The sequence below is a fragment of the Corvus moneduloides genome, chromosome 24 (genome assembly GCF_009650955.1).
Source record: "Corvus moneduloides isolate bCorMon1 chromosome 24, bCorMon1.pri, whole genome shotgun sequence".
In the NCBI taxonomy this organism is placed as follows: Eukaryota; Metazoa; Chordata; class Aves; order Passeriformes; family Corvidae; genus Corvus; species Corvus moneduloides.
In genome coordinates this window covers 3,977,406-3,998,692 of record NC_045499.1, presented here as the reverse complement: position 1 = coordinate 3,998,692, position 21,287 = coordinate 3,977,406, and the positions used below count along the sequence as shown (strand labels likewise).

Sequence of the window (21,287 nt, the reverse complement as noted above, 5' to 3'; positions counted from 1 at the left end):
GCACGGCCTTACGCAAACGGCGCAGGGGCCGGGCCGGCCGCGCGCACGTGGCCCCGCTGTGACAGCGGCTCCGCGGGGACAGCGGCGCCCGCCCTGCGCCGCGAGGGGGCGCTGCAGCAGCGGCAGCACCGCGGGTTCGTGCCAGGCCCCGCCCCTCCGGTGACAGCGCGGGCCCGTGTCCAGCGCCGGTGACATTCCGTGTGTGTGTGTGTGTGTGTGCGTGTGTGTGTGTGTCCAGCCCCGGTGACATTCCGTGTGTGTGTGTGTGTGTGTGTGTGTCCAGCGCCGGTGACATTCCGTGTGTGTGTGTGTGTGTGTGTGTGTGTGTCCATCCCCGGTGACATTCCGTGTGTGTGTGTGTGTGTGTGTGTCCATCCCCGGTGACATTCCGTGTGTGTGTGTGTGTGTGTGTGTCCAGCCCCGGTGACATTCCGTGTGCGTGTGTGTGTGTGTGTCCACCCCCGGTGACATTCCGTGTGTGTGTGTGTGTGTGTGTGTGTGTCCATCCCCCCTCACTGACACCGCGGGTCCGTGTCCATCTCCCCGGTGACACCCCGGCTGTGCGTCCATTCCCCTGCCGGTGACACCGCGGGTCGGTGTCTGTGTGTCCGCTCCCCCGGCCACTGACACCGCGGGTCGGTGTCCATCCCCCCGGTGACATTCCGGGTGTGTGTGTCCGTCCCCCCTCACTGACCCCGCGGGTCGGTGTCTGTGTGTCCATCCCCCCTCAGTGACCCCGCGGGTCGGTGTCTGTGTGTCCGTCCCCCCTCAGTGACCCCGCGCCCATCCCGGCTCCGTTACCGATCACGGTCACCGGCTGCCGAGCCGACACCTGGCGGCGGGCGGCGGCCACCGCAGCACTCGGCTCCCCCAGACGCGGCCGCCAACCCCCCCTCGGTGCCCCACGAGTGACACCGCAGCGGTGCAGGACACGCGGAGCCACCCGCGTGTCCTGTAGCCCTCTCAGAGGGACACGGGCTGGCACAGCTGAGTTTTCCATCTGCAGAACAGCTCTGTCCCAGCCCAGCCCTGCTGCATCGCCGGAAATCGGCATCGCCCTGGGCAGATGGGAAACAGCCCCACATTCCTCCAGGACTCACCTCCACACCCCCTAAACTTGGAGAGTTCCTTCACTAGAACCTGTTTTTAGTGAAGGACGCTCCCAAAGTGCTGTTCCAGATGCCAAAGATCTGAGTCACCCTGTGCTTCGTGAGCTCTGTTTGTGCACTTCAGTGAGACACAGGCATGAACCCAGTGGCATTTTCACCTGTTTTATTATACACAAAACATGAGCACAAAGTTCTACTGCGGGGGCTGACCACGTCCACGACCGAATCCACCTCTCTGAAACAGCAAAAGGAGAGTGTTAGAAATCTTGTGTCAAGCAATGACAGCAAGAACAAACATCATCAAAGCTCTTTCAACAGTCTAACACAGGCACAGGCCAGCCAGGTGAGTACCACCAACATCAACCTATTCCAGCCAGCTCTGTGGATCACACCTAAAATTCTTTCATTTATTAAGTGTAAAATCACGGATATCCAAAGAGCTCAGCTTGCTGTCAAACTTGTCTCTGGCCTGTGTCCCACCACATCCTTTCCCCACAGCGAGCGAGCTGCGTGTGAAGGGTGACAGTTTCCAGCCTCTCTGACACCCTCAGAGTCCCACAGGCAGGACTTTCCAGCTTCTCCCCATCAAAGCCTTCAACAAAGGAAGCAAAGCTCAAATACAAATACTCACAAACTGGAATTCAGTGGCTGCTCCAGCACCAGCCTCAGCCTTCTTGTCAGCACCAGCTGCAGAGAGAGGAGCAGTCAGTGCCCACAGAACCCCCTGCCCAGCACAGTGCTCCTGCCTGGGAGCAAAGCTTTAACCATCACACAGAACTAAAGCTGGGGCTAACCACAGCAAAGCGAAAACAGCCGTAACTGAGCACGTCTGAGAGTTACTGAACCAACCCCAGAGAAAATCCCACAGCTCAGCCAGACACAACTCCAGCAAACCTCCCATCCACCCACACATACAGACCCTACGCTACACCAAGAGTCTCATCTTCTCCTTTTCTCCCTGAGAGGAGCCCAATCGCTGGGACAATTGTCCCCCAGAGGGCAGGGGGGCTCAGCAGGGACACTCACGTGGCACGGCGCTGCGGCGGTACGTGTCCCGGTCAGCCTCGCCCCGCGTGAGCCGCGCCGGGCGCTCACCCTCCAGACCTGGAACACAGAGCACAGCCTCAAACACTGCTCACCAGCACACAAACAGCTCCTTCTGCACCCCGAGGTGGAGAACAGCATTAGTTCTGCCAACAGGGCCACACCTGGAGCAACTCAGGGAGAATAAACCTAAAGAAAACAGTGGTTTAATAAGGGAAGCTTCACTTTAAGGGTGAAATCCGCTCAAGTGTCCCAGCATGTGACAGGGTAGAAGTTAGATAACCTGAGAAGTGGATTTACAGCATCATCTCAACAGTCTTCTGCTCATCACACTAGTGCTGAACATTATTGCTGGTAAAACCCCAGAAACACTGGGAATCTGCCATGTCCAACAAGCCTGCCCACAGCCGAGTCACAAACTGCAGGACAGAATTCTGACCCCAGCCTGAAACAGCCACACTGTCAGTACCCCAAATCCCCCCACAAAACATGTTTATGACAGTAAAAGCAGATTATCTGTGGAATCTCAGAGATTAATACCAGACAGAACTTCTGCAGGAACACCTAGCCGTGGTGGGACCACCACCTCTCAGGGATTGGGATGTGTCCCTGGAGCCCCAGCTGGGGTCTGCCCACCCAGGCAGGATCCATTGAGGGGCAGCTGTGCCTGGCACACCTCAGTGTCCTCCTGCAGTCCACAGGCACTGGTTTGGCCACACAAAACCCAGTTCTTGTAATAATTCTTTTACTAAACACCTCTGTGGCTCCCAGGCTGCTGCTGCTGCCTCAAGCAGGTCATCCATAGCAAAAAAGAGCACCAGTGCAGCCCTTCCAAGTATCTCTGCCCAGGTGGGGCTGAGAGAGGGCTCCAGCACCAGGACAAGGCTGTGACACCACCACACACGGCTCCTCCTGCACAAACCCCAGCCAGGAGCTGCCACCCCTCCCTGCCTGCCTCCCAGCAGGGATGCAGCTCCTTTAGCTCACTGGATAAACACAGCATCTAAAGAACAAATCTTGGAACATCCAAAGCAACTCAGAGATCAAAGAATGTATCGTCTTCTCAGTTTCTCTGCAATTCTTTCCTTTGAAGTGGGTGATGCTCCCATTTTGTTTGGCTCAGAGGCAAACTGCAGGAGCTGGGGGTGAACTCCCAGCAACCCCCGGCCCCAGCCCCAGCTGTGGCTCAGAAGCAAAAAGCACAACCCATGTGAGCCCCCAGAGCCAGAGCACATCTGGCTGCACCCCCAGCACCTCCTGCACTCGGGGGTGTGAAAACCCCCCAAGGGAAAATGAGAGCTGCAAGTCCAACACAGAGAACCACAGAACAGCTGGGGGTCGATCTGGAGATCATCCAGTTCAGCCCCCCTCTCAAGGCAGGGTCACTCACAGCAGGTGACACAGGAATGTGTCCAGAGAGGGAGACTCCACACCCTTCCTGGGCAGCTGTTCAGTGCTCTGCCACCCACATGGAAAGTTCTTCCTCACGTTGAGGTGGAATTTGTTGTGTTTTGGTATCTGGCCACTGCTCCTTGTCCTGTCACTGAGCACCACAGAACAGAGTCTGGCACCATCCTCTGGCACACCCCCTGGGGATCTTTGTCTCCTCTCTTCCAGACTAACCAGGCCCAGCTCCCTCAGTCTTCTCCTCACAGAGAGATGCTCCAAACTCCTCAGCATTTCTGTGGGCTCTGCTGCTCCTCCACCACGAGTTTGCTGTAAACCTTTAACAACGAGCCCTGGCCAGCAGCACGTTCAGTGTCTGTGGTGAAGGCAGAGCAGGACACCCAACCTGGCCACAGGTGATCCCCAGCTGGGGCTCACCCAGCCCTGGACAGTACCTCCACCACATCCCAATCTCAGCAGGCGTGCTCCCAACCTCCCCAGTCCCTGCAGAAGGCCAGTCCCCACTCAGACCATGTGTCCGTGGGTCCCCACCCCTCTCAGGGGACACCATCCCCGCGCCAGGTACAAAAGCAACAAACCCCAACCACATCTTTTTGCTATGTTCCCAATTTTACATCCAATCCCCACAACCACACACACCTGGCACTGTCCTGAGTGCCCAGCAGCCCTGTGCCCACCCCAGCTCACCTTTGGGCCGGGGTCTGCCGGTCTCTGGGCGGCTCCGGCGCAGCGTGGCCGGGACGATCTCGGGAGGCAGGTGGAGATAATCCCGCAGGTACTGGATGCCCTCGTTGGTCAGGTACCAGTAGAAGTGTCTCCAGGCAAACTGCTCCTTCACATACCCTCGGGACTTGAGGGACTGCGGGGAGAGTTCCCAGTTACTCCCAGTTACAGCTGAGCCTCTCCCAGCTCCTCCACCAGCGCCTTGCAGACACTGGGGTTCAGCAGGGCAGTGGGGATGTGGGAACAGGGAACATTTCACACGCACAGGACACAACTGCAGCACCACCCCTGCCCCACACCTGTACCCCCAACCCCTCACACCTGCATGGCTTTCATGACGTGGAGGTTGGGCACGTTCTTGTCCACAAGCTCGGGGTGTTTGGGCATGTGCACGTCCTTCTTGGCCACCATCACCCCCTCCTTGAAGAGCAGCTCATAGATGGCGATTCGGTTCTTCTTGGGCATCAACATCTGCAGAGCGCACAGGGAACAGGGCTCGGTGACATTCGGGCACCAACATCTGCCCCGGGGCCAGCGAACCCTGCTGGGTGGCCCCAGTGCCCCCCGAGCTGCCTCGGGACGCTCTTCCCACCAGGCCGCGCCTTTTCGCTGCTTCCCGGGAGGGAAAACCGAGCAGTGCCAGCTTTTTCCCCTTAAATCCTCCCGCGCACCACGGACGGCACCGCCCGAGGCCGGTCACAGCAGGACACGGGCACAGGGAGGGCAGGGCCGCGGCTCGGGGGGAGCCTGTCCCGGCTCCGCCGCGGACACCGTTGGTGCTGCCGTTAACTCAAACTGAACTCGGGAACCGAGAGCCGTGGGAGCCTCTCGCCCCCCACAGCGCCTCGGGACCGTCGGCAGGAACTCGGCGCTCCCGGACCCGCGGGGTTCTCCGTGCTCGGCCATGACCGAACCCCCGCGGATCACGGGCCACCCCCGCGGCAGCGCCTGGGACGGGAGGCCCCGGTGCCAGCGCTGGAGCGCCGGTACCACCCCGCGGCCTGGCGCCCCCAATCCCTCCCTCCCCGCACAGCCGGGCCTGGAGCCCCGATGGCGGAGATGCCCCGCGGGGGGGTCCAGGCCCCAGGATGGCGGCGATGCGGGGCCGATGGCCCGAGCGCGGCCTCACCGTGGCGGCGGCGGCGGCGGGGGCCCGACCGGAAAGGACTGCGCGTGCGCCGGACCGCCGCTTCCGCCGCCCGAAAGGCCCCCGCCGGCGAGGGTGGCCGCGGCGCTGCCTGAGCGGAGCGCGGGCCCCCTCCCGCCGGGGAACGGGGAGTCCGCCGCGCTGCCTGATGGGGTCAGCAGCCGACCCCTGCACCCCCCCCCCGTGACACCCCCGCACTCCCCCCTCGTGTCACCCCCAGCCGTGACATCCCCCCACGTCCCCAGCTGTGCCACCCCCAGCTCCCCGCGGTGCCCGGTGTCCTTCGGAGCCGGGCTGTAAAGCCTTGCCCGGGGTCCCGGGACGCCGCGGGTCCCACCCAGGGCAAAGGGCTCGGGGCTCCGGGAGGCACCGGAGTGCTCTGCTCCCCAAAACACCGCCCGGAACCCGGGGATCCCCTGACCCCCCGTCTATGTGTCACCCCCTCATCCGGGCTCTCGCTCCGGGGGGCCGCGGTGGTCCCGGGATGGAGGACTGGAGCCGTGTCCCCTCGGGCACATCCCGTGTTCCCCCTGCCCGGGGCTCTCCCAGACTGTTCGGGGCTTGGAACCCGCCGGGAGCCACAGGAGCGGGGATCCGCGGGGAAGGGGACACGTCCCCGCTGCCCCCCTAAACACCCCGGGCACCCCCGGAGCACCCCGGGTGCGGACAGCAGAGGGACCGGGGGAGGCGCCGGGACCCCGAGCCGCCCCTGGGGCTCCCGGCTTATTCGCATCCGCTCCGCGCTCGCCTTGTCACCTTGCGCGGCCGAGGAGCTGCCGCGCCGAGCCGGGGATTGGTCGGCTAAAAATGCCGCCCTAATCTCCGAGCTGATCTTTACCCCCTCCCTCCGCCCCATCTGCCGCCACCCGCCCGCGATGCGCAGCGCCGGCCCCGGGAGAGGCTCCGCCGCTGTCCCCGCGCTCCCGAGGTACGGCCGGCGGGACGGGCGGGTGGCGGCGGGGGCGGAGGGCTGTCGCCGTGGGGCAGAGGGGATGCCGGAGATCGGGGCGCTGTGACAGCGCTGTGCCCTCCGGTGCTTGAATCGGGTCCGCGCCCTGCGCTGGGGAACGAACCGGCGCCCGACCCGTTTTAAGTGGTTTCCAACTTGTGCCGGACTGTGCCGGGTGGGGAACGGGAGGGATGGAGGGATGCGCCGCATTCCTGGAGCTGCCTAATGCCTTCCTGGGGTTTTGCTACCGTGTCATCCCCTCCTTTCTTCCTCTCGGGGGGAGCACGGACGGCGCTGGGGCGAAGTTCCCACAGGGTGATACCCAGGATGCTGCGACAATTGCGGCATCCCCCGGGAGAAACGCACACCCCGGCTCGTCCCGCGGAGCAGGAGCTGTCCGTGCCCGCCTGGCCCGGACATGCTGCCCACGGACAGTGTCCCCAGTCGCTGCCGCTGTCGCTGTCCCTGCCTCTGCTGCATCTCTGCCTCCTCACAGCTCCTGCACCTCCTGCCTTGGAAATGGCAAAACAAGTGCTTTGCTAAACGGATTAGAGCTTTCCCGGCAGCCTCCCCGGCTGCTCCCGCATCCCTCGGCCCCCGCGTCACCTTCCCTGGGTAAACCCCATCCCTAAGCCAAATGTCCAGGTCGAGGCCGTGGCCGCAGCACAGCAGAGCTCAGGCACTGCGGCTCCCAGCGCGCCTGACCCCGAAACCCCGGCTGAAGCCCTGAGGGTCCTTCCCACCTCCTGGGGTTTTGTGTTCCCTTTGCGGGAACGCAGAGAAAATCGGGGAATTCACCAGGCACCGGTTTGCCCGGTGCTGGAGGTGCTGCCGTGCCCCGGGGTCTGCACTGATCCGTGCGCCCCTGGCCACACTGGCCGCTTTCTCTCCCTCCTCTCGCAGGGTGTGCGGCCGCCGGAGGGGCTGCGGCAGGACGGGAGCGGGATTTAACCGTGAAAGGATTGAGGGAAGAGAGCCCAGGCACTGGCAGGGACCGACGGTGACGTGCACAGGGCAGGGCGAGAAGGGAAGGGACATCAGCAAGGCGCGTCAGCACCAACCGGGGCCGCGTCCTGAGCCCAAAGCCTGGGCTCGGCTCTGTGTGGGATCCCCCTCGCTGGGAATGCCGTGTCCCCAGATGTGCTGGTCCCTGCCAGGGCGGGATGGCACGGGATGGAGCCAGGCTCCTCCAGCAGAGCCCCTGGCACGGCTCTGCCCGGGGACAGACTTTGTCCCGGGGGTGCCAGCTTGGCCGGCGTTTGTGCAACATCTTGAAGGCAAACCCCGGACCTGCTGAGCTCCTGCGGATGATCCTGGAGGAGGAGAGGCTGCATCCAGCCGGCAACTTCCAGGAGCGGCCAAGCCAGCGTCCGGCTGCCCCCGGCGTGGCACAGCATGGGGGGCAGGAGGCAGCGAGCCCCAGCACCACTGTGGCCGTGGGTGATGCGTACGGGCTCCTCGGGCAGCTGCCTGCAGGCAGCTTCACGCTGTTTCCCAGGAAAAATGGAGCCTTTATGTCCCGGCCCCAGCCTCTTCCCCGGAAGGGCTCGGAGGATGCCCCGGCCGGTCACAGGCAGACAAGAAGGGGATTGTTTCGGTGGGATTTGGGTTTCTGGGAGCACCTGCCCCGCGCGGGGCCCTCCACAATGGCTGCCTGTCTGCCGCAGAGCCGCCAATTATCCTCCGCGGCTAATTAGAGATGCAAAGTAGCGCTTGCATTCTCCCAGCTCCCCGGAGGGCTCCTGGGACCGGCGGCACATCCGCAGCAGGGACGCAGCCCGGGCATGGGGCGAGCATGGGGCACTGGCCCCATCCGGCCCCGCGAGCCCCAGCTCCCACTCCACTCTGCCCTGGGAAGAGGCAGTGGAGGCCAGGAATGGGCTCGGGATGACTGGGATGCCCTCTGCCCCCATCTCCACCAGCCTTTCCTGGATCGCCCATGGGCCGGGGGCTCTCCCATTGCTCCCAGAACCAGTTGAGCCCCGTAACTGGGGACTCTGCTGGGATTTAGGGAACACATTTTCCATTCCTTGCTGGGGAGGCAGACGGGAGCTGGCTGTGCTCGAAACCCTGCCGTTCGTGCGAAGGCCGGCACTCCTGCCTGGGTGATGGGCAGGCGGCTGATCCCTGGTGGCATCTCTTCATTCCTGCCTGCTCCACCTCCAGCAGCCGCTGGGATCACAGTGTGGGCTCATGTGCTCCAACTTCTCCATTTGTGCTCACGGAGCTGTAATTCCAGAGCGGCAAGTGGCCCCATAAATCAGGGCTTATTTCCTGCCAATACCGTCTGCTGCTTCCCACAAGGAAACTCATTTACAGGAGGAGAAGTGACTTACCACTGAAAACAGTAAACGGTGGGATGGTGAGAGCCGGGGAAAAGTTTGTCGTGACCGAGTTTTTGGTGAAGGAACCGAGGAGGCAGAGCTCCCACCTCCTCCCGGCATGGAACAGTCCAAGCTGCAGGGAAGGAGACCTGAGCTGGTGCCACTTGCACAGACCACAAAGCTGGTGGCAATGGCTCTTTGCACTGGGGAACCCCCCCAAGTCATTGAGGTCCCCACGTCACCATCCTGGAGAGCGTTTGTCACCTAATGTTTAATGCCAAGGACATTTTCCCCTCTGCAGCAGGGATGCTGTCAGTGCAGATGGCAGATGGGACATCCCAGTGGTGCCTGCAGTGACCCTGTGCTGAGAACTGCCAACTCACTGCATGGAAGGACTGTGACCAGTCATTCAGCACCCTCTGGTTCCTCACCCTGACACACCAACAGGCAAAGATCTCCCGCTCCTGAAGGAACCACCATCCATCCCACTCCTGTTTGGGATTGGGGGCATTAAATCACTGGGGTCTCACCTCAGCTGCAGCCGGGCATGAAACCTTCCCGGGGGCCATTCTGTCTGGCCATGAGGTGGGATGGCTCGGGTGGCATGGAGCTGGAAGGAGCCGGAAGGCAGGCGGGCTGGAGAGCCCCACCGAGCTTCATTAGGCGGCCCAAGGCGCTTGTTAGGGGAAAGCTGAGCCGGCGTCGGAGGCCGGCAGAGCCCCCCGGGACCGGGTCGCATTCTCTGGGCAACCCGATCCGGGCGGTAGCGGCCCCGGCAGCCTCATTACTGCAGCTTCTGCAGCGGCTTCGGTTACTCGCCTGGACGCTCTCGTCTCCTGCTGGCTTTTAATTTCCCTGACATCCCCCGCAAGCGGGGGGATGCAGGCGTGGTGTCGGGGAGCCTGTCATCACCCCCACCCGCATCCTCCCTGCTCTCCGACGGCTTCCAGCCCCCTCTGCTCCCGGGGCGCCCATCCTGTGACAAACCCCTGTGACCCCGGGCATGAGCTCCGGGGCTTGGGAGGAGGCAGATGGGCAGATGGCAGTGAGGGGGAGCTGCCCTGCTCCCCTTCAAGAAGCCTTGGGGTGTGCAGCCCCCTCACCCCCTTCCCCAGCCCTGTCGGGGGGAAAAGACTGTTCCTGATTCTCTTGCCAGCCTGTTCCCAGCTGGCACATTTGGCAAGGAGGCGGCACCGGCTGCCTCTCCGAAGGCGTTTTGGGGTGTTTGTTCCTGCAAAAGCTGTGGCTCAGCCCCAAAACCCCCCCTGCAACCGCGGGGGTGACAGAGAGGCCGGGACAGCAGCGGAGGGAGTGCACGGCTCTGTCCCTTCCCGTGCAGGAGGGACAACGACCCCCGGGGCAGCAGGACCAGGAACCCCGGGGGGGGTTCCCAAAGAGCCCCCCCCAGCCGCGTGGCCCGGGGGGAACGAGTGCGATTAGGCCCTAACGGAGCCCGGCAGCGCCGCGGGGCCGGACCCCGCCATCGCCCGGCCGTGGCACCCACCACCCCCCCGGGCCGTGCCCCCGGGCCGCGGGCCCCCGCAGTGGGGCGGCCCCGGTGGGTGCCCTGGGCGAGGGTCTGGGGCCGGCGGCTCCCGCGGGGGTGGCGGCAGTGCGGAACCTCGGGGTGGGCGCGGACGCGGGGATGGGGGGAGGGGGGGGGGTCCATTCCCCCCTCCGCCCCCCCCCCGGATGATTTTCGGAGCAGCGGCTCCATCCCGGTTGCCATGGCAACGGGCGGCTCGGGCAGGCGCGTGCCCGCGGCCGTGCGCGCCGCCGCTGCCCGGCGGGAGCGGAGCGAGCGGAGCGGAGCGAGCGGAGCCCCGGCCTCGGGCCCCCGGCCCCCCCGGCCCCCCGGCCCCCGGCCCCCGGCAGGTGAGCGCGGCCCCCGCGGGGGCAGCCGGGTCCTCTGCGGCGACGAGGTGCGGGACGCCCGGTCCCTTGCGGGGATGGGGTGCGGGATGCCGGGGTCCCTTGCCGGGATGGGGTGCGGGATGCCCGGGTCCCTTGAGGGGATGGGTGGACGGCGGGGGGGATGCTGTGCAAGTTCCGGGCAGTACGGCATGGCTTTGCACCCCCCGGCAGGACACAATGTCCCCTGATCCCTTCTGCAAGCCAGGGAGGCTGGGGGGGTATATGACCTTCACCCCTTCCGTGTGTCCAGTGGGGTGCTGGGGAAAGGGACACCCCTTCTGCAATGCTGCCGCACTCCCGGGCTTGTGCCTCAGTTTCCCCATCCGCAAATAATGGGGGGGAACTTGTGCTGTCCCTGTCATCGCTGTCCCCCTGCCCAACAAACACCTTTACCCCATCACGGGACCCCCTCCTTTCAGCACTGTCACCCCAGCTTCTGCCTTGCTGCTCCCCCATCTCCCCACTTTCCTGTCCCCTCTGGCTCCAAGTCTGCTTCCCCACCAGAGACAGCTGGAATTCCACTGTCCCTCCGCCTCTCCTGCTCCCAGCAGCCCCATTTGCCTCCTGTCACCACCAGCTCCGGGTCCATCCCACCAAGGCTCAGGGGACGGGACCCCCGTGCCAGCGCGTGACGCTCCGCTTCCCCCCTCCCTGATGCAGAAGCGGGGGGATGGCACCGCCGTATCCTCCACCATCCCTGTTTGCCACTTCTGGGTTTAACTGCAAACCTCATCTTTGGATTTCTGCCTAAACCCGGCTCCCGGGACCGCACAAATCCCTGCTCAGTGTCCGAGCAGCCTTGTTTACCGCGGCGAGCCGAGGCGGCAGGATGAGACAGAGCTGCAGAGCTGGGCAGCCAGTGGAACCCCCAGCTGAGGCTGAGCCCCCTCTCCCTCCCCCAGGCCTGAGCACATGCAGGGGGTTGGCAATCCTGCTGCTGCTGCCCCTCCCGGGATCCCCATCCACATTCCCCATCCGCATTCCCGGCACATCCGCTGTCCCTGAGCTGGGCTGCAGGCTCCCCTGGAGAGACTCTTGCGTTATCTTCAAATGCCAAGCAAGCTTCCAGAAATTTTTGCACAAGGCTCCTAAAATCCTTAGAAGATTAATGGGTGCCCTGAGCAGGGCAGTTTTGGGAGCGCAGGAGGAAGGGGAAGGTCTCTGCAGAGCCCACATGAGCTGTGAAGCCGATCGCTGCCAGGGCTTGGAGCAAATGCGTCTCCCCTGGCTACTGCAACCTGGCAGCACCTGGCCCCCAGTGGCCTCCCGTCTGTGCACAGGACACGAGGCTCCTGGTCCTGCTCCTGGATCACTGAACCTCCTCTTTGGTTCTGGGGAGCCCACAAGCCCTGACCCTGCAGGGTCCAGCAGGTCCCCAGTCCTCAGATCCCCCCATGAATGCAGATGACGCTGGTGGAAACATAGGCACATTCCATCCAGGATTTGTTGGAAAAGTGGCTCCCAGAAGTTTCCCACCATTACCTACGTGCCCCCTCCAGGGTCCTGCTGCCCTTGCAGCCGCCTTATGCACTGCTCGAACACCAGGTCCCAGGCAGCCCCATGGTGCTGCTCTGGCCGAAATCCCATGGAGAATCCCCCACCATCCTGGATTTGGCTCTTTGCCCAAGGGCTCCAGCCCTGCTCATGTTGCAGCCAACTGGGTTTTGCCAGGGAATGCAGGAGGGACCCTGACGTGAGCCTGCTCCCACGGAGACAATACCCTGGAAGGGCCCAGGCTCACCACCTGCCTGGCCTTGGGCTTGGTTTGATGACGAGGGGGCAGGATGGGCGCTGAGGCTGCTCAGCCCCAAGCCCTGGGCGCTGCTGGTTCGGAGCTGCCAGCGTGAATCAGCAGCACCCACTTTAACCATTTCCTCACAGGGTCCACATGGGCTCTGGAGGGGACCACGCTTCAGCCACGCCACAGCCAAACCCCTCCACACCCCTTGGCTCCCTGAGAGCTCTGACCCTCACCAGCCTCAGGAGCATTTTCCTCTCCCAGCCCCGTGGGATGCACGGACCAGCCCTGGGGTGGGAATCCCAGCTCAGCTGGGTCAGAGTTGAGCAGCGAACCAGGCACAGCTCCTGCAGCTGCAAAGCCTCTTGCGATGCACGTCGGTGTCGTGGGTTTTCCCTGGGACCTGCCGCTGTGCCTTGGCCACTTCACCCCCCACGTGCGGCCACCTCAAGCCCCGTGTGTGGCCACAACGGGAGCAGCACATGGGCACTGGTACCCTCGGTGGATGCAGCCCCGGAACATGGTGGGAGATGCTGCTGCCAGGCTCCTCTGGACTTCCTTGGCTGAATCCATTTGTCTTTGCCACGAGTGGCTGTCATGTGGCCATAGTGGTGCATCACGGTGGCATGGGTGCTGCACCCCAAAACAGACTCTCAAGCAGCGCCATGCTGAGATAAGGGAGAGCAAATGACCTTTCCTGTGCCCAAAAGCCCGAGGCCCAGCCCACTTGCTTGGATTCCCACAGACCAGTGCAGCTCCCAGTGTGGCTTCCCCCTGCCCTGGATGCTCTCAGCAATAGTCGCTCACCCACTGCCCTCCCAGCAATGGGGCTCACACCTGGCGTGAACCTGCTGCCTGGGGACAGGATGGGGACAGGATGGGGACACCATCTCGCTCTGTGCTCTGCTCCTCTCCTTACAGTGCATCTGCCACCATCCTGCTTTGGCCAGGGGCTCTTTGCAGCAGAGGAACTTGCACCAGAGGCTCTGCAGCCCCTCCTGCCCTTGGTCCCCACTGGGCTCAGCCAATATGCGCGGAGGCAGGAGTGTGACATCCCCATCCCCTGCTTCTTGGCTGCAGGAGAGATGCTGGGTCTGGGACCACAAACACAACTGGAGAGAGCAACCTGGGGACAGGGGACAGCAGGGCTGGAATGTCCCACCTTGCTGGGGACAGGGCTCTGCCAGCCAGGGCTCTGCCGTGGGGGTGCGGGCAGCTGCCCGTGCCCTGCCCGCGGTGTCAGCAGCACCAGCCTCTGCATTGCAGCAGCCTCCTGCCTGCGCAGGGCCACGGCCACAGCCCGGCCCCACAGAGGGCAGAGACCCCCCTGCAGCACCGGGGCAGCAGGAGCTGCCTGGAGGGTGAGAAGAGCTGTGTCAGTGCTCAGCGCCGAGCAGGCTGACAGGAGAGACACGCAGGGGAGCCGCTTCTGCAGGAGTAGCCCAAGGGCACGTGGAGCAGGAGCTGGGACAAACTCCACTGTCACTTGATGCCAAACACTCTGTGGCTTCTCCCTGGCAGCTCCGTGGAAGCGAGGGGCCGGAGCGGAGCCCCCCAGGCCGAGGGTACCCAAGCGGCAGCGCGTGGCTGGGGCTGGCAGCTCTCCACACTCTGCAGGCGCCAGGCATCACCGCCAGCTGCCCTGATACGAGCTGATGGGCTGCTCTGGCAGGGCCGGGGGGCTGGCAGGGGGCTGGCACGCGTGGCACAGGCGGCCGAGGCGGCCCGGTGTGGTGGGGGCACACGCACGTGCACGGGCGTGCGAGGGTGGTCGTGCGTGGGGGTGCGTGGCAGGAGAGTGGCAACGAGGCGGCAGCGTTAGCTGGGAAGTGATGCAGAGCCAAAAATAACCCCCGGGCTGCGGCTCGGACCAGGTAGTGGCTCGGAGAGGGAGCTGCGGCAGCCACGTCCGCAGTGCCCCATGGCACGAGCGGCTCGCTGGGGGCAGCTGGGGCTGGCGCTGTGCCCCTGAGTCCTGGGGTACACCCAGCCGCGGGTGTGCTCCCTCCCTGCAGTCCCCATCCCAGCCCTGGCACGGTGGGGCTGTCACCCTGAGGGTGCCCTTGCCATGCCAGCGCAGCCTCTGCAGCAAAACCCAGAGGCACAGGACCCGGGCACTGCACTGTGCCCGTGGCTTTCAGGGGGGACGATGCCCACAGCACCTGCGGGGTCCCTTGGGGTTGTGCCACCAGGGGCTCTGTCACCGCTGCAGGTGCTGGGGTAGGGAGGGCAGTGGCAGTGCTGTGGTGCCAGGCCGGAGCAGTGGTGGCACTGTGGGTGCCGAGGACAGTGGCGGTGCTGTGGGTGCCAGGCAAGAGTAGTGTTGGTGCCATGGGCGCCAGGCAACGGCAGGGATGGTGCTGTGGGTGCCAGGCAGGGACAGTGGCTGTGCCATGGGTGCCAGGCAGGAGTGCTGTTGGTGCCGTGGGTGCCAGGCATGGTGGTGCCATGTGTGCCAGGCAGTGGCGGTGGCAGTGCCGTGGGTGCCAGGCAGGGACAGTGGCAGTGGGTGCCAGGAGGAGTGCTGGCCATGCTGTGGGTGCCAGGCAGCGGTGGTGGTGGTATCGTGGGTGCCAGGCAGGAGTGACGTTGGTGCCATGGGTGCCAGGCAGTGGCAGTGATGGTGCCACGAGTGCCAGGCATGGCAGTGCCGTGGGTGCCAGGTAGTGATGGTGGCAGTGCCGTTGGTGCCAGACAGTGACACTGGCAGTGCTGTGGGTGCCAGGAGGAGTGCTGGCAATGCTGTGGGTGCCAGGCAGTGGCGGTGGTGGTGCCGTGGGTGCCAGGCAGGGACAGTGGCAGTGGGTGCCAGGAGGAGTGCTGGCAATGCTGTGGGTGCCAGGCAGTGGCGGTGGTGGTGCCATGGGTGCCAGGCAGGGACAGTGGCAGTGGGTGCCAGGAGGAGTGCTGGCAATGCTGTGGGTGCCAGGCAGTGGCGGTGGTGGTGCCATGGGTGCCAGGCAGGGACAGTGGCAGTGGGTGCCAGGAGGAGTGCTGGCAATGCTGTGGGTGCCAGGCAGTGGCTGTGGCGGTGCCGTGGGTGCCAGGCAGGCGCGGGCGCCGCGTGCAGCCGGCTGCGGGGGGACGCTGCTGTCCCCCATCCATCTGCGTCGCGGCGGCTGAACGAGGGACAGTCACGCGTTTATTTTTAACCGTCTGGGGAGGGTGGAGGGGATTGGTGCCTCCCTGGTTATATCACTAAATCCCTGCCAGGCCCTGTTAGTTCCAGCACAGCGAGCCCTGCGCCGCGCTCCAGTAACTGTTTCAGGCCCCCGTCCTCCTGGGGCTGTGCCCTGCCCTGGCCTGGCGACACCTCAAGGCCAGCTGTGCACACAGCTGGAGAGTGTGGGCACTCACCAGTGCTCCCCACGGGACCCTGTGCCCTCAGCCCTGCCCTCCCACCCCACCACAAGGCAGGGTACAGGCAACTGGGCCTCCCTCTGCCCGTTCCACCTCCGCAAGGAAGGGATGGTGTGTGAAGTTCACGGCCACATCCCTCTCCCACAGCCCTTTTGGGGACAGGGCAGGAGGAAATTTGAGCTCTTTGTGACCACTTTGTCCCCATCCCGGTGGCAGATGCCATGCAGGATAGGCCCAGTGCTTTCCTGTGGAAGCACTGGCCAAATCCAGGACAGGATGGGGATGCTGAGGGTGCCCACGGCCACCACAGTCCCTTCTCTGTCCCCACACGATGCCACCCCAGCCACCAGCCCCCTCCCAGCTCTCAGCAAAGTGGCAAAGGGTTAAGCCACGCAGCGGGGCCACATGACACTCCGGGGATGCCGTTTTTCTGAAGATCAGGACGGATTAGGGTGGAATATCAGGACGAGAATTTCTTGGGCGGCACATCCCCTGACCCTGCCACGGCCCCTTGCCCAGCGGCTCCCGGTGCTGAGCCAGGCGCCGGCCGGTGTGCACCCATTGTGCTGCTCCCCAAGATTCCCTCCCAGCACCTCTGGCTCTGGGCTGTTTGGATGGCACCAAGTGGGTGGTGGGCACTGAAGGAGTCTGTGGGTCCAGAACTGGAGCAGGCACTGTCCCTGTGCCTGGAGGTTTTTCCCACAGAGCTGTTGACAGGAGGAATGGGGGTCCCCTGCACCGCCCGTGACTCCCCTCTCCTGTCCCCTCAGTGCATGAGGCTGGTGTTTGCCCAGCAAACCCCCAGCGCTTGCTCTGACGCCCGAGGCAGCGCCGGGAGCCATGTCGGGTTCCTACGACGAGTCGGCATCAGCCGCCGAGGAAACAACCGACAGCTTCTGGGAGGTGAGTCCCAGCCATCCTCTCCTCCCACAGACCCCACCACCACTGTCCCTGCACCCTAGGGTGCCCCCTGGGCTGGGGGCTGCCCTCACCTCCCTGCCTGAGAGCATCCCTGCTGCGGTGGCTTCGTGTCTGAGCTGGCTCTGCCAAAGGTCTCAACCTCAGCTGTCCCCGAAGGGCACAGAGTGACAGTGAGGACTGGAAAGAGTTGGTTTTGAGCAGCCCCAACCCAAAGCTCCATCCCTGCACCCCCAAATTGCCTGGTGCTTCCCCTGTAGCCACCCCAGGCCAGCTGGGGCTGAGCCAGGCAGGACGGTCACAGGCCCCACACCTGCCTGTCCCCATCCCAGGTGGGGAACTACAAGCGCACGGTGAAGCGGATCGATGATGGACACCGACTCTGCAATGACCTCATGAACTGCGTGCACGAGCGGGCCAAGATCGAGAAGTCCTACGCCCAGCAGCTCACCGACTGGTCCAAGCGGTGGAGGCAGCTCATCGAGAAAGGTACCATGGCTTCCCCAGGGGGAGGGCTGGGTCCCCACGCACCGTCACAGCATCACCTGGCAGAAATGGAGGGGGTAAGGGCAGTGGAGTGACCCCCAGCTGTCCCCTCGGCCCCCAGGTCCCCAGTATGGCAGCCTGGAGAAGGCATGGGCCGCGATCATGACAGAGGCGGACAAGGTGAGCGAGCTGCACCAGGAGGTGAAGAACAGCCTCCTGAACGACGACTTCGAGAAGGTCAAGAACTGGCAGAAGGACGCCTACCACAAGCAGATCATGGGGGGCTTCAAGGAGGCCAAGGAGGCTGAGGATGGCTTCCGCAAAGCCCAGAAGCCCTGGGCCAAGAAGCTCAAGGAGGTGAGAGAAACACGGCGTGTCCTGAGGCATCCCTGCATCCCCAGGTCTGGCTCTGTGTGCCCGGTCCCGGCTGGGAGAGATGTGTGGCACCTCCCCACAGGCAGAGGGGTGGGCAGGGGGCTGTGACTGCTACTCTGATGTCCCTTCCCTGTCCTCCCCACAGCTGGAGACAGCCAAGAAGGCCTATCACCTGGCATGCAAGGAGGAGAAGCTGGCCATGACCCGGGAAGCCAACAGCAAGGCGGATCAGTCCAACACCCCTGAGCAGCAGAAGAAGCTCCAGGACAAAGTGGAAAAGTGCAAGCAAGACGTGCAAAAGGTGTGAGGCACTGCACTGTGCCGGACGCATGGGACATTGGGCAGGGGAAACCAGTGGAGATGGCCACCACCTCCCTTTCTCCACCATCCATTCCCATTTTCCCATCCCTGTGCTCCTGGAGAAGGATGAGGACTTGCAGGCAGCGCTCAGGGGAGTGTGAGTTGGGCAGGGATTTACCCCACTTATGGGGGCTGATTCCACCCACTGCAGCTCTTGGCTCAATTTGGGCTCCCCAGCCTGGTGAGCCCCAAACCAGACCTCTCAGCACCCAGAAACGGCCTCTGAGGTGCTCGAGGTACAACCAGGGTCCTTCCTGCGTTTTTTCAGACTCAGGAGAAGTACGAGAAGGTGCTGGACGAGCTGAACAAGTGCACCCCGCAGTACATCGAGAGCATGGAGCAGGTCTTCGAGCAGTGCCAGCAGTTTGAGGAGAAGAGGCTCAACTTCCTCAAGGAAATGCTCCTGGACATCAAGAGACACCTGAACCTGGCTGAGAGCAGCAGGTAGGGACAGTGAACGCTGGCCAACACGACGGTCACCAAGAGGTACCAGAGTGGCGGGAGGCTGTGCGGGAGCCTGGCGCCCCCCAGTGCCTCGGAGGACACCCGGCCTGGGCCCCAGGTGACACAGCCTGGGCACGCCCCCGTCCCACGCTGTCCCCGGGGGTCCCCCCTGACCCACAGCCCCCCAACCACGTCTCTCCCCACAGCTACGCCAACGTGTACCGAGAGCTGGAGCAGACCATCCGCCTGTCGGACGCGCAGGAGGACCTCCGGTGGTTCCGCAGCACCAGTGGCCCCGGGATGCCCATGAACTGGCCCCAGTTTGAGGTGAGGCTGGGCGCCCTGGCTGGGTGCTGGCAGCCCCGCGGGGCAGCCAGGCACTCAGGGGTTGGTCACTCTGTGCTTGCAGGAGTGGAACCCAGACCTGACGCACACGATAACGCGGAAGGAGAAGCAGAAGAAGGGCGAGGGGGTGGCCCTGACCAACGCCGGCAGCGCGGGCGACACGGGGGCTCAGGCGGGCGAGCGCGGGAGGTGAGGGCCAGCACGGAGGGGAGGTGCCATGAGAGGCGTGGCCTTTGCCGGTGCAAACATTTGGGGATGCGGGATGTCCTCGGTGAAAGTCACCCCTCCCTCTCCTCCCCCTCCCAGCGTGAGCAGCCACGACCGCGGGCAGACCTACAGCGCCGAGTGGTCCGATGACGAGGGCAGCAACTCCTTCAACACCAGCGAGGCCAACGGCGGCACCAACCCCTTCGACGAGGAGTCGGCGGGGAAGGGCGTGAGGGTGCGGGCTCTGTACGACTACGACGGGCAGGAGCAGGATGAGCTCAGCTTCAAAGCAGGTATGGTCCCTTGCCCCTGCCAGGTAGGACGGGGCTCGTCTGCTGGAGCTGTGGGTGAGAAATCCCTCAAATAATGTCTGAGTTGGCCCAGCCCTTCAGAAGTTGAACTGTCGGAAAGGGGAAGGCGGAAGCTGAGCTCAAATGCAGAAGGGACAGGGCACGTGAGGGCTCATGGGTCACCCCTTGCCTTTCTATCCTACAAACTGGTGTGCCCAGGATGAGTCCTGCAAACCCCCCAGCAGCTCCATCCCGGGGAGAAAAAGGGGATGGGAGAATTTCCAGCACCTGCAATGAGCTCTTCCCTTCCACCTTCCTCTCCAGGTGATGAACTAACCAAACTCGGTGAGGAAGACGAGCAGGGGTGGTGCAAAGGGCGCTTGGACAACGGGCAGCTGGGGCTGTACCCCGCCAACTACGTGGAGGCAATCTAAGTCTTGTGGTGTGCTCCTTGTCACCGTCAGCAGATAAATCCACCCTCCGTTGTCTCCATCTCTCCACCAGCCAACCAGCCATTCTGCCGTCTGGTCCTTCACTCCTCACCCTTAGAGATTCAGACATATTTTCCGACCAAGCTTTTATTTTTTTAAGAGTTGTCTCCGAAGAGTATTTTGCATAGTCGCTTTCTTCTAAGATAACGTGAAGCGAAAGATGACGTTGTCCGTTCGTCTACGTTAGTTGAATTTTTTTTTCTTTTCTGAGCGAAAAGCCGATACCTCAAGATCTTAAAGCCCAACCAGTGAGAGCTCCTGATTGGTTGGTTTTTAAAGATACTGAAATCATGAGCCGCCTTCTGATTGGCTGGAACTGTTCCGAAACGCACGGCGCCGAAGTTCCTGGGACCAACCAAATTCATCCCAGAAAACCAAGAGGGATTGGAGTCTGACTCCGTTGGTTTGTTTTTTTTTTTTGGTGTTTCCATGTTCTCCCCAGTTCTCCCACCCCGAGGAAGGGGACGAATGCCCCCTTCAGCCCTGCGGCCATCCTTGAGATGCCCAGGTGAGGTGGGACCAGCCCCGCCATGGAGCTTGATGGCATCTCCTCAGCTTCCTCCTCCTCCCGGCTGGGCTGTCGGCGCACCCGGAGCGGGCGGAGGCTCCCGAGCCGATGCCCGGCCTGTGCTGCAGGGAGCAGCATCGCCCTGCGGGTGGGCAGGTATCCAACGCACACCAGATCCGGGTGAGACGGCCCTAAAATCCAGCGCTGTTCGGAGAAGGACCCGGCACGGCCCAGTGCTGCTGGAAGCACCTTCATGGCCAGCCTGGGATAGCGAGGACTGCCTTGGGCACTGCTGGAGACGGTCCCCATCCGCCCCTTTCTGAAGAGAAGCAAGAGCAGAGCGGGACGGGGGATGAGCATCGTCCAGCCTTGCAGGGTGCCGGCAGGAGCTGCAGCCGGAGGAGAAGGGCTCAGGATACCCAGCCCAGGCAGAGCAGCTGCCTGGCGAAGACGGCCGGAAACAAGACACGCTTTGCCCTTTGCTTGTCCCCAAGGAGCTCTACCCCTCCTCCCCTGGGCCCTGCAGCTCCCGCGGCTGCTGCCACCCAGCACGGCCACCCCCACCCTCTGCCTCAAGCACATTTGCCGTCCCGAGCTCTTCCCTACAGATCATCTCTCATTTCTTTCCATACCATCACCCTTAGCAGCATCAATGCCATGGGCTTCCCGCACGCTCCTCCTGCTCCTATCCTGCCCCCCCCTCCGTTGGTTCGTGAATTTTTTGGCCCCAGGGATCCAGTGTTCTCGTGGATGCAGGGGAAGCACCGTGTGCTGGGCACGGTGGGCGGGAGCCTCCCGGCCCCTGCCAGGTACCGGAAAAAAACCACAAAGTCAGAAAAGACCCAACCAACCACCTGTCTCAGCAATGCACCCCGGTTTTTGTACATTGATTGTGTAATTTAAGAAGTATATATATAATATATATATCTCTCGTGATTGTATTTCCGTGGATACGACAACAAAAAGCAGCAAGAGAAAATAACCGAGCTCTGTCAGCGTCCTTGGCTCTGGGGTCTCCTTTGCTGTGCGTCTGTCTCACCCCCCAGGGGGGCAGCTGAGGGGGTTATGGACCCTCACTGCACCCCCACGTAGTGACACCCCCACCCCAAGGTTTGGGATGCAGTTGGATGCGGGACTCGGATGCATTG

The 21,287-nt window shown here is 63.3% G+C and overlaps 2 protein-coding genes across 2 annotated transcripts; one reads left to right on the top strand and one right to left on the bottom strand.

The window, feature by feature from the left end:
- Positions 1–1,251: 1,251 nt before the first annotated feature.
- LOC116455538 (40S ribosomal protein S10) lies at positions 1,252–5,517 on the bottom strand. The gene is made up of 6 exons (XM_032133497.1): positions 5,413–5,517; positions 4,605–4,754; positions 4,248–4,419; positions 2,136–2,213; positions 1,741–1,796; positions 1,252–1,344 (listed from the first exon to the last, which is right to left on the bottom strand). Exons 2-6 carry the CDS (start codon positions 4,752–4,754, stop codon positions 1,303–1,305), a joined length of 498 nt encoding a protein of 165 aa, XP_031989388.1. The 5' UTR covers positions 5,413–5,517; the 3' UTR covers positions 1,252–1,302.
- Positions 5,518–6,251: 734 nt separating this feature from the next.
- On the top strand, positions 6,252–21,139 carry PACSIN1 (protein kinase C and casein kinase substrate in neurons 1). The gene is made up of 10 exons (XM_032133267.1): positions 6,252–6,358; positions 16,486–16,618; positions 16,966–17,122; positions 17,241–17,476; positions 17,640–17,795; positions 18,123–18,298; positions 18,505–18,625; positions 18,708–18,832; positions 18,950–19,143; positions 19,465–21,139. Exons 2-10 carry the CDS (start codon positions 16,556–16,558, stop codon positions 19,572–19,574), a joined length of 1,338 nt encoding a protein of 445 aa, XP_031989158.1. The 5' UTR covers positions 6,252–6,358; positions 16,486–16,555; the 3' UTR covers positions 19,575–21,139.
- The last annotated feature ends 148 nt before the right edge of the window (positions 21,140–21,287 follow it).

Bases quoted from the DNA above. Each gene is read 5' to 3' on its own strand.
- LOC116455538 (XM_032133497.1), bottom strand. From the start codon at position 4,754: ATGTTGATGCCCAAGAAGAACCGAATCGCCATCTATGAGCTGCTCTTC. The intron at 4,420-4,604 runs GTGTGAGGGGTT...CTCTCCCCGCAG, and splicing joins ACGTCATGAAAGCCATGCAG to TCCCTCAAGTCCCGAGGGTA. The intron at 1,345-1,740 runs GTGAGTATTTGT...TTGCTGTTTCAG, and splicing joins CAGCCACTGAATTCCAGTTT to AGAGGTGGATTCGGTCGTGG.
- PACSIN1 (XM_032133267.1), top strand. From the start codon at position 16,556: ATGTCGGGTTCCTACGACGAGTCGGCATCAGCCGCCGAGGAAACAACC. The intron at 18,833-18,949 runs GTGAGGGCCAGC...TCCCCCTCCCAG, and splicing joins CAGGCGGGCGAGCGCGGGAG to CGTGAGCAGCCACGACCGCG. The intron at 19,144-19,464 runs GTATGGTCCCTT...CTTCCTCTCCAG, and splicing joins TGAGCTCAGCTTCAAAGCAG to GTGATGAACTAACCAAACTC.